Below are 11456 nucleotides of genomic sequence, written 5' to 3'. Positions count from 1 at the left end.
TTGCCACAGTGTACACTGCTGTGTCCTTCATGTTTTTAGGAAGTCAATATAACAGTATAATCGTAGTATAACATGTAAACTGATCAATACTGTGGCACCTTTACAAGTTGGTATCATGGAGGTGATTGTCATTCCTCATCTCTCCAGCAGATGTCCCCCTGATGTCATCTTTTGCAGCTCCACTCAGAAAAGAGGCAGAAATAAATAATCCAATATTTTATATTGTAGATACATTTATATAATATCTTTTTTTCTTTACAATGGAATTGATCTGTCACACAAGATGACAAAAAAAGCACACAGTACAATCAATAAACCAAACCTATAGAACATATGATTGTCACTTACTGCGAGTCACAAAAAAAGTACATACCGTGAATAAATAATCTACAGAAATATGTACAATATGCACAACAAGAATTCAAATGGAAGTGCAAATAAAGCTTTGGATCCCTGTACAGGAAATAAGGTAAGCAGATGTAGACGGAGCTGGCTGTCCCCAACATACAGCGTGAAGCAAAAATCATCTAGAAGTCATAAGTTTACAGGACATTTAGTAACATTTAGGCTTCGAGCTCCTGCGTTTAATGACTTATAATAATGAGCTGAGCAAATTAAAAAAAAAAAAAAAAAATCAGAAATCTGAGAGAATTAAATGAACACATTAACATTATGTACAGTGTATCGCATTCCAACAGAAAACTGGAGAGTATTTAACGCTCATCGTCCAATGAGGATCAAGGCAACAACCACAGGACTACAGGCGGCTGAGAGAGATAGAGGCAGACAGAAAGAGGGATCCAGAGAGGAGGCGCGACTCACTGCAGCGAGGGGAAAAAAAAAAAAAAAAAACCTCATTGTGCTCCTGCTGGCTTCCTTAGCCGGTGCTGACAAAAACAGGCTGCGATATTTAACACTGTACATCTCTGTTACCTTTCCCCCCATCTAGACCAATGAGAGCTGGTCAAAGGAGCCGCATGTACGGTTGTGTGTGTGTACCTTAGCTCCTGTCGGGTTGGTAACACACACACACACACACTCACACACTCCGAGCACAATGCACACATGTGAGCTGCAGTCCTCTGTAATGTTCCAAACTTTAAAGTCTCTGGTGGGTTCAGGGGCTCCGAGTTACCCAGAGTTCAAGTACTCCAGCGCCACTTCATAGCAAAACTTGTACTGGTCCTGGGAGACAAGAGCAAACAAACAAAAACATTAGAGGGATGTGCACGGCCGGATCAACCTGCTAGGGGGCCCTGGGGCCAAAAAAAGAGCAGTTGGGCCCCGATTAGGGTCTGAAGCAATTTGACCAGTTGGAAAGCAGTTCTGATGGAGTGATTTAACCTCCACCTTCTCTCCTGTCCACCACCTGAGTACTAATGTACTTTATATTGCTGGAATACTTACTGACGGCCCCTCCAGTGTAGTTTGGCAATGTCTGAGTCACTTCCTGACAATGTTGTTTGCCTTTTTTTTTTTACTCAAATTACTTAATTTTGCTGCTAAAAAGGGATGAAGGTGTATTACTGTAGTAGAAACTGCAGGTCATACTTCATCCTCAAAGCTTGCAGAGGTGTACCGTCATGCCTCTTTGCATCAGAGCAGCAAAAAAGATCCATATGAACTAGCCTGTAAACTAGTCAACTTATCTTGTACTGCACTGTGAAACTTCAACTTTGTCTCTAACTATGTGTGATACAAAGGTAAAGTAACATCTACAGACTACAGTAGGCTAGTAGGATAAAGTGACAGAGCTGGGAGTGGCAAAATAAATGCCCACAGGCTGATAAACACCCCAAAGTGGGAGCCATGTTTGATATAGTGTAGTCCATATACAGTGTGGTTAACTAACTTACGAAAGATGATGGGTATTTCTTTAACTTGTTGGTGGCATTATGGAAACTAGCAAACAAACAAGTCATCCATATGAACTGGCTGGAGTAATTTAGTAATATGCGCCATGTAAACACAAAATCATCTTAAAAAATGAAGACTTAAAACTACAGTTTGACAAAGAACCCCTCATCATAACAGGGCTCTTTTAAAGTAATAGGAGATATTATGGTAAATAAAATTGTGCTATGATATTTACATGAGTAAAGCAGGGGGTTTCATGGCCCCTGGGGACCATGGGATGCAATCTAGACCATCTAAAAATGGATGTACAGACATAAAAATAATAGTAATAGATAGTGATAGTAACAATAATAATACTGATAAACATTACGTTCATTTTTAAAACAAGCAATTAGCTTTTACTGATATTTTCACTTTAATTGTGGACATTTTTTTCCTTATAAAAAAGTTATATAATCTAAAACACTTAAAACATGCAATTATTATTATTATTTTTTTTAAAAAAAACCTTTCAAATAATATTTCTAAATATTTCTATGAATTGATTTATCTACCGTTATCACCAAATAGTTTAGATGTACAATATCTAAATGCAAGTTGGTTGAACTTGTATGACACAAGAAAGTAGAATTTAGTGACTCTTAAAGAGACAATCCACTGATTTTACAAATAACAGTAAATTAAATAGACATCAGGGTTATCTTGGCTCCGGCACATTTCTGACAGAAAGCCTGTGTTAGAAACTGATGAAGAGGAGTTTGACAGATGTGGGTCTAATGAAAAGATGCTATTGGTTGCATTATAGGAAAGAACGAGATTTAGCATCTTTGGAGCTTGACCCATTGATACCATGGACTATAAGTCAGGTTATCATGCTCTCCCATCATCCCCCTAATTCACGGAAGTACAATAAATTGCTGGAGTACTCTCTTTGATTACCATCTGGTACTTTGTGAGGTCATAATAAACTCTAAAAAACGTCTTCTCACCAGTAGGTCCACCATGTTGGGTTTATTGTTCCTTAGTGTTTTGACAGCGTGGAAAACATCCACAGAGCGCTGGTGCTGAAGCATCTCACACACAATGCTGATGGCGCAGAATGTTCCGCTTCGGCCACCTCCGTTCCTGAAGTTGTCACAAAGGAGTCAAGTGTTGGGAAAATTAAATATAATGAAGACAAGTTTAATACAGAACGGTTAATAGTGACAATGAAGCTGACAGAGTGGTGAGGAGTTTCAGAGCTTTGAGATGCAGTGACGCTGTTCAGTCAGTAGGTGGAGATGTTTCATTTTTAATAGCAGCACAGAATGAACTTCCCTCTGCACTGAGAGTGGTGATGACTTACAGACAGTGGACCACAGTGCGTCCCTCGCCTCCGTCGTACTCTTCCTGCCACTTATCCACCTGTCGAATTAGCTTGAGGAAGGAGCGTTTGGACATGGGCGTGTCTCTGTACATGGGCCAGCCCAGGAACTGGAACTGCTGCACCATCCGGTAGCCATCCTGAGGCTGGGGGAGGGGGGGGGGACACGGTTATCCCGGGTTAACACACAGTAGGGGAGGAGGGTTAATCGCTGCTGTGCAAAGATGCAATCAGACTGTAAAGATGCAGCTAAGCTACATTTGATGGCGACAAGTTGGACAAGAAATGGATAAGGGTGTGAAGAGTCACTGGAGAGATGAATGCGCAGATAGACGGGCTGATAGATTATCACAGCTCCAGCTGGAGACTGATAGTTAAGATCTGAGCTGCAGACATTCTAAATCACACTCAGACATAGCGATCAATAACACTTGTCAGTGATCATGTGTGATTAGATTGCAGCATGCCTCTGCCGGACAGATGCTGTTATAACACGTTCATATGAGGAGTGACTGTTGTGACAGCCACAGGCAGACTGTAGGAGTAAGGAGCTTATGCAGGTGACTGCAGGTGACGCAGGCGCAGGTCAGGACCCCTTCTGTGCAGTGATGTCTGCTAGGTCAAAATTAAAGGGTCAGTTCACTCAAACAAAAAATACATAGGGTGGCTGTCTGCGGTTTTATTTGGCAAACTTGTGAGGTATCTGTCTCTGAGACTTCTTCATCATCTCCAGTTAGAGTTAATTGACTTTGGTTCATGGTGCTCACATAATTGAAACATGGGACTTAAAAACTTGTTTAAAGGAATACTTTAACCCCAAATGATCATTAGCATATCAGTTACTCACCCAATGTTATGCTGAATTTGTAAAGAAACTTTTTCTTGCATACCTCCACCGTGAACAAATAGTGACGATGGAAAAAAAATGGATGATACAGTTCAGTTCGGCAGCTTTTTTCCCCGTTTCAACTGTAAAAGTTGTGGATGGTACCCATGGAACTGTTCAGTACCGTCTCTATTTTTGGTCACCCCTCTGTTGGGGTACCTAGCACACAGATCTGTGAACACTGCAGTCCGTTGATTGGATGGTCACTCTGCTCAGGGCTGAGTTATGGCTGGCTTTGAGGCTTATGTTAACACTGTTAATACGTGGAAAGTTTTATTAATAAACTGTAACTATAAAATGAAAGGATGTTTTGCTGCCTCTTGCAGCAGCTGGAGTCAGAGGAAAAAATAACTAAATTCACTGGGCCGAGTGCTGGTGACTTTTAAGGTGGAACGTTTACTTGTAATGAGTAGCGTCACTCCAGCAACACTAAACCCCTGAGCTTGCCTGAGAAGGACTAAATGCACAATCTCGCCATTTTTGAATATCCCGTGGAGAGAGAGACTCTCACTGTAGCCTGTGTTATTTTGTTCTGAAAGTGTCAGCGTGTAATTGCGTTCTGTGGACGATAAACAAGGTGCAGACTGATGGAGGACGAAACACAGTGAGTGCTGGACGGAGCAGTGATTGACAACAACCCCACCCACATTTAAGAGTACTGTTTGCGGTGGAAACACTAGGGTCTAGGTACCATGTCTGAAGGGTTACTTCTGGTTCCAAAGGTACCCTACCCAAAGTGTTTGGTGGAAACAGGGCTTTAGTTTCACTTTTGCAGGTGAACATGTTAACAAAGTAACTGTTAGTCCTTTATAGTATACCTTTAACAAGAAAGAGAAATTATCAGATAAAAATAAATCTAATTTTGCGTAGAGGAAATATATTTTTTATTTCTCCTATCTCATTAATTATCTTGTGAACTGTCAGATTCATCTTGTGAAACCCTTTGGGGTCTAGGGTAATAGATAGATTGTTTTTGAAAAGGGAGGTTGTCTTTTGTGCATTGTGTTGTGGTGGAGAAGAAAATCTCAGGAGGCAGTATCTGAAACGCTGCTCTGATAAAACCAAAACTATTTCCAACACTGGATTAGTGTTGATTGAAGGAACAGTCGGTTCAACTTCTACCTCTTTTACTATGTGTGAAGATTTCTCAAGCTGTCTAAGAGACATGTGACTCGAGGCGATCACACCTCGGTCCAAACACTGGTGCAGTGGCATAGTTAAAGAACAGAATGACTCTGCCGCTGCACAGCTTGAATGGACAGGCCGGCGTATGAGTGGGACGTGTGAGGTGTGCAGTCACAGAATAAATTGGCTGTTGTGATCACGACAGAGAAGACAAACAAGTTAGAAAAGTTACAAAAAATGGGCGGCAGAGCAGAAATGATAAATGTATCGGGTGTTGTTTTCCCCTAAACAAATGATTTTTTCCTTTGAAGCGTGACCCTCCCATGTCACCGTACCCGTGCTGCGTTGTAGATCCGAAATATTCTGCTGATGATGTCCTCCTCCAAGTCAGCAGAGACAAACTCCACCTGGATGGGTCCGTGGCGGTGGACTCCGTTTTCTGGCCAGTACTGTGGGCACAACTAAACAAAATAGGCACGTACACACATATACATTCACACACACAGACCAGCACACACACACACACACACACACAGACAAAACACAGAGAAACACACAAGAAAAACGAAGAAAATGGAAGATGATTCATTAGTTTCAGAATCCAAACCATACTAACTGAAGTGACATTAATTTAAACTCGTTACACACAGATGTAAGAGGTTTATGCATGATTACAAAGTTTGAGGACACGAACCATAACAAACAAGAGGCAGAGAAGAAGAAGGTGAATTCATTTAATGTGAAGTGCCTTCTTTTTTAAATATATAATGAATTGCTTCCTCACAGGAGAAAATTCAGACAAAAGCTGAAATATATTTTTGATAGACTAAACACTAAACACAGATGCACTAAGTATGAGAGCACTCTCCTAATCAACTTACCCTTTGTCTAACTCATCTAACACAAGTTCCTGAAAAACCTTGACGAATTGTTCATATCTTCACGGCGAGAGAAAAAAAAAATAAAAATACACTCTTTCTTAAAAGCCGTTTTTCTACTTATTTTTCATGCTGAGAAATATTCTGAGAATCCGCCCTGTAAATGAAAAAGTGTAATCAAAAGATTAAAAGATGTCTGATTGATAGAAAACTGAAAAAACAGATAATATTCATCCATCACCTTATTTGAATTGTTTCATTTGGCTAACTGCAACTGCATCTACTGCAACTGTTTATTCATTAGTTTTAATCAAAACATTTTAGCTAACTAATTCAATCATTTATCTGACTTTTAACCACTGAGCACTTTTAGCTAAATTTCCTTTTATCCAACTGCTAACTATTTCCACTGTCCATTACTTTAGGTAATCATTTCATTGGTAACTATTTTAACTACTTAAGTGTTAGACATCTATTTTGTTAGTCAAGGACTCAGACATTTGCTGCTTTATTCTTTTTGGCACTTTGAGCACTCCTCTTTTGTGCACAGAAATCTTCAATGAATTGGCCATTCTTGCATTGATCTCAGCTTGTGGACCTTTTGTGGCTGTCCAGCCCAATTCATTGTTCTACTGTCCTTTGTTGTTTGTCTCTTGTACCGATGCACCAAAGACAACCTTTTTTGTTGCCCTAAGTAGGCGCAGTTTCACAGCAGCCGTATGACTTCGCAGATATCAGTTTTACCCATTATCCAATTAACTTTTAGACACCATGACATTTCAGATTTGTTTGTGGACTCCCATTCTGAAGGCTCAAGTTTGCCAATTTGTCGTTCGCGATCTTGGATTTTTGGAGCCAGAAGCGACTCAATGTGGCCATATTTGAATGAGAGGGTGGAGCTGTGGAGGAGTCTTCATGGGTCTACCTGAACCCTAGGACTCAAGACCCGATCCAGGACAGGTTGGAGTCCATATGGTCAGTTGGGTGCAGGTCAGGTTCCATTCTATTAGCCTGGATCCCAGGTCTATTTATCATTATGTGTGATACCAGTGTGGATCCAAGAAAACCAATGATCAGCCCTGATCAAGAGAGAAACGCACTGGCACAAAATGGAGGCAGTGCCAAGCAAGATGAATAGTGAGCCCCACAATGTTCACAACTTTGATTAATTTTATGAAAAACCCTTTCACGACAGCTCCAAGAGTAGCTAGTCATCACTTTTTCTTATGTTTGGTAGTGGTTTTAATTTCCAGATGTGTCCGGTTAATAAAATAGGCTGAAGTTCAATCCTAGGTCAATATTAGGGTTATGTCTCAGGCACAAACAGGCCAGCTTACATATATTCTCAAATAAGCTGTTTCAAATCGTAACTCGGAATTAATTTCCCGGGTTGATCCGAGTTCAGGGCAATCATTTTGGAGACCAAAACCTGTGACAACTGACTGGCCTTTGGTGCCAGCCTCAAGAGGCCATTAGAGGAACTGCAGTTTTTGGCCCTTCCATGTAAGCTTAATTTTTAATTCATTTCTGGTTGTTTTAAAATTTGTTGAACAACTCTACCATCTTTCCATGACAACTACAGAAGTATCCTCTGAGGTACCAATACCCTGGGATACCCCTTTACACCTTGCATTAAAAAGAGTCATGTAATCTGATTACATGATCTGGAGTTATGTCATCAGTGTCCACACTGATATCCAATTGAGATCATATTGTTCTGTCCAGCTCAAACAACTGAATGCAGTCTAAATGGGCACTGCCTCTGCCTGTCAAGCACTATTATGATGGGGAAAAAAAAAAAAAGATTTCTTGTTTTCAAAGAATTACAATTTTATAGGGTGCACATGATGACATTATCTGCATTTTTAGCCGATTTGTGATCATGTGGTCAAGCACTCTCTGATTCCAGACCAATCACCTAAAACACATTCAAATTTAAGGTGTAAAGGTGTCATTGTAAACGCAATAGTGTTTGACAGATAAAAGAAGTTACTTGAGGATGCCACTTTGGGCTTTAGGTAAAGCCCCAGGTGACTATGAGTAACCCATGGGTATTTTTTCTCTATCAACATTTCAAAGTATATTCAAAAAGGAATCAATAGCTTAATGCAAAAGAAAAAAAATATTCCATAGTTGTAGCCCCAGTTAAAAAGCATTAAAAAGCGTTCACTGATAGTGTTATCGACTGTTCTGACGGTCTTTCTGAAAAGTGCAACGGGAGAAATAAACCCCTGGGACAGCATCATAAGAGAGGAAAAATCTCCCCTATTTCCGCTCCTCAGGAGAGAAAGCCCAGTTAAGAACATGCACCTGCAGAGCCAACCGCCGGCCTCACAGCACTAAATCAGACGAGTGGAAGCGTACACGCACAGATGGATAGATCCTGCACAGACAGACATGCCTACATGCAGAGTCAGGGACAAACAAGGGAAAAAGAGACTACCTGAGACGAATGCAAATAACAGGCCTGAGCACACGCATATAAATGGACATACAAATATTCGCTCGCATTGTTTCTCTAACACCCAAAAAACACAAACACATTTAGAGTCTGTGTGGCAGAGAGAGCACCACTTTCTAGCTTCCTTTGAGAGCCTGTCAAAATTTGACAAATTCAACAGATGCAGAAACAAAGATGCTGATGGAGAAGATAGTAATCCACCACCTCCCTCGTCTCCATCCACGCCCGGCCCCCCTTTCTCCCTTCCCACCTGTGCTGTTTCCTTGGCTGGCTGACTGGCTGGCTACAGTGAGAATATTGAATGAAAGGCCTTTTCTATTCAGCCAGTCAGCCAGTCAGTCAGTCACCAAGGGAAAGGGGATTTGGATGGGGAGAGCAAGCCTGGCTTCAGGCTTTGATCCCCGGGTGTTATGACAGAGCCTCAGGCTGAGAAATCTGGATAGTCTCCTCCACAGGCCTGTCTCTCCATCTACCCGCGCTTTCATGGCAAGTCCTCTTCCACTCCGCAGCATCCACCTCATTTCAAACATATACTGTTATAGGCATATATATGTGTTTGCCAGCACAGACACATCCCTGTTTTTTCCCTGGGTTCATACTGGAAGAAAACAAACAAAAAAAGCAATCTCTCTGAATCCAGTTCCCACGCTGTCCTTTGGTGTGACTTTATTAGATACAGACTTCTGATGAAAGGAACTGCTTCATCTGTTTGTCAGTATGCTTTTTGCAATATCTCCTGAGGATTATATTTTGTATTGTGTGTGCGTCTGTTAATGCACACATATCAGGTCGGGTTTACCTGGGCTGGGTCGACGTCGTTGAGCATTACTATGGATGTGCAGTGGTAATCCAACACCAGTCTCCAGAAGTCCTTCACTGTGTTTGGCAATGGATGCTGGGTTACTATGAAAGCAGAAGGCTGTTTGTAACTCTGGAGGAAAATAAAGAAAAAAGAAGCAAAAGAAATGTTTAAAAAACTGTCGCTTATGCCTATGACATAGTATGTAAGCTGACAAGAATAAACCTATAACCATTTTAAAATGACCTCCATCCTTTGACCTGCCTCGCACTGCGTTCTGCTTTCTAATGGAGAATCCATGTCTGGGGAGATTATATGAGGACGCTGCACTTTTAATGTGGTTTCTGGCTCCCAAAGGTAGCCCAGTGGTGACTGAGAGGATCCTGTACCTGAGAGGTCACCTGCTCAATCCAGATAAGAGCCAAAAAGTCCATCACTGGACACAAGCTTTGTCAAGGTGTTCTTTGTTAGGTCCGCCCCAGATACAGTTAACACTTGAAAATTGCTATACATTGTATTCAAGGTTTGTGTTGTCCTGTGGTGCATCTGAGTTACTGTGACAGATGACAAAGCTGTTCATTTAGGTCCACATCCACGCTAGGCTAAATTCAAATGGGATGGCATTTCATAAGCATTTGAATATTTTTCTTTCAAAACCATGCCATGACAAAACACTCCCATTTCATTTCCCGTTTATTAGCGGTTTCATCAAACCACATAATCTTTGTGGATGATGTTTGCCTATGCAGACGATGTTCGCCTACTGTCATGAAATCGACATTCAAAATTCATCATTCATCATTCCAAAGTCAAAAAATTTACGTTGAACCTCAACTTTTAGGCCCAAAATTTTTAACCTTTTCCGTGACTTCCAATAATTATTTTTTTCCTGCCCCACTTGCCACACTTTTCAAATACATCAGATTCAAACTCAATTTAAACATGGATTGTGCTACCTGAAGGGAGAGATGGAACGTGGGGAGAAAATGAAGCCATGTATATAACGGTAAAGAAAACATCATACACACAACAACGTTACATGGACATCATCCACATAAAATTACAGCAACAATTTCATAACACGTAACAGAATTCCATGACTTTTCCAAAACTTTTAATGGTTTGGATTACTAACTCCATGACTTTTCCAGGCCTTGAAAACATGACTGTCAAATTCCATGGCTTTTCCTGGTTTTCCATGACTGTGGGAACCCTGAATTGATGGAAATTTTAACCTAGCTTTAGCCCAGTTTCCACTGAGCAGTACGATACGGTTCAGTTCGGAAACAGAGTTTACAATTCTATGACAACTAGCGAGCTCCATCATGAAGATCATGTGATATGATTACAACATCCAAAACAGCGAAGGAAATGGGCCTAAGTCTATTTTGTCGAGCGCCATTTCCAAGGTCAAGCCTTGAAATTTTGGACCCTTAACTCAACTGTTAATAGTCTCAGTAATATATCTGTTTGAGTTGCCATTAGTGCAGTGACATCTCATGTTTTAATGAAATCTGTCATAAGAACAGCAGTTTTCTACCTTTACCAATACTTTCTAAGTAACGTTACCTTTGACACAAACAGAACAACGAACATGAACAGAACCTGCGGGTGTCCTTGTGAAAGGTTTCAGTTTTACTTTAATCATTTTAAATACAGACTTATTTGTGTTAATTACCTACATCAACCAGTTACGTAAGTTACTACGAGTAGCTATGGATGCACTGGTCCAAAAGTCAACTCTTGTTAAACAGAAACACCAGTAGCTCATGTTTAGTAGGAGTGATTGTTTTTTTTGTTTTTTTAACTATAATGTCTACATTTTATGCCAAAGTTTGTCATCCATTAGCTGCGTTAATTTAGAAAATCAAAAACCTTTTCTGCTGTCGCTGTCAGCTGCAGACGATAACTTGCCATTGCTGTAACAGTGGCCCCACAAGATGATGGAACATACAAATCAGTTCCCTGATTCGTGTACAGGTGCAATGACTTAAACCAGGTTAAAATCTGACTTGAGTCTTTGGTTTTGTGACATTAATCTGAATCCACTTGCTCATTTCTAGATGTTCTCTCCATATATTTATTTT

The 11456-nt window shown here is 40.6% G+C and overlaps 1 protein-coding gene across 7 annotated transcripts in view; it reads right to left on the bottom strand.

Annotated features, from left to right (window-relative positions):
- Positions 1–353: 353 nt before the first annotated feature.
- The window catches only part of LOC125902498 (receptor-type tyrosine-protein phosphatase mu-like), a 225238-nt gene continuing 214135 nt past the window's right edge, over positions 354–11456 (bottom strand). For 6 of the 7 annotated variants that reach the window (XM_049598881.1, XM_049598883.1, XM_049598885.1 and 3 more), the window contains 5 exons: positions 9370–9501; positions 5567–5692; positions 3203–3366; positions 2847–2982; positions 354–1185 (listed from right to left, as the gene is read on the bottom strand). In XM_049598881.1, coding sequence (XP_049454838.1) covers positions 1132–1185; positions 2847–2982; positions 3203–3366; positions 5567–5692; positions 9370–9501 — 612 coding nt within the window. In that variant the 3' untranslated portion in view covers positions 354–1131. The remainder of the gene's footprint in view (positions 1186–2846; positions 2983–3202; positions 3367–5566; positions 5693–9369; positions 9502–11456) is intronic. The other variant, XM_049598884.1, reaches the window with a different exon arrangement.

The sequence above is a fragment of the Epinephelus fuscoguttatus genome, linkage group LG15 (genome assembly GCF_011397635.1).
Source record: "Epinephelus fuscoguttatus linkage group LG15, E.fuscoguttatus.final_Chr_v1".
Taxonomy (NCBI): Eukaryota; Metazoa; Chordata; class Actinopteri; order Perciformes; family Serranidae; genus Epinephelus; species Epinephelus fuscoguttatus.
This window is presented reverse-complemented; position numbering and strand designations above follow the sequence as displayed.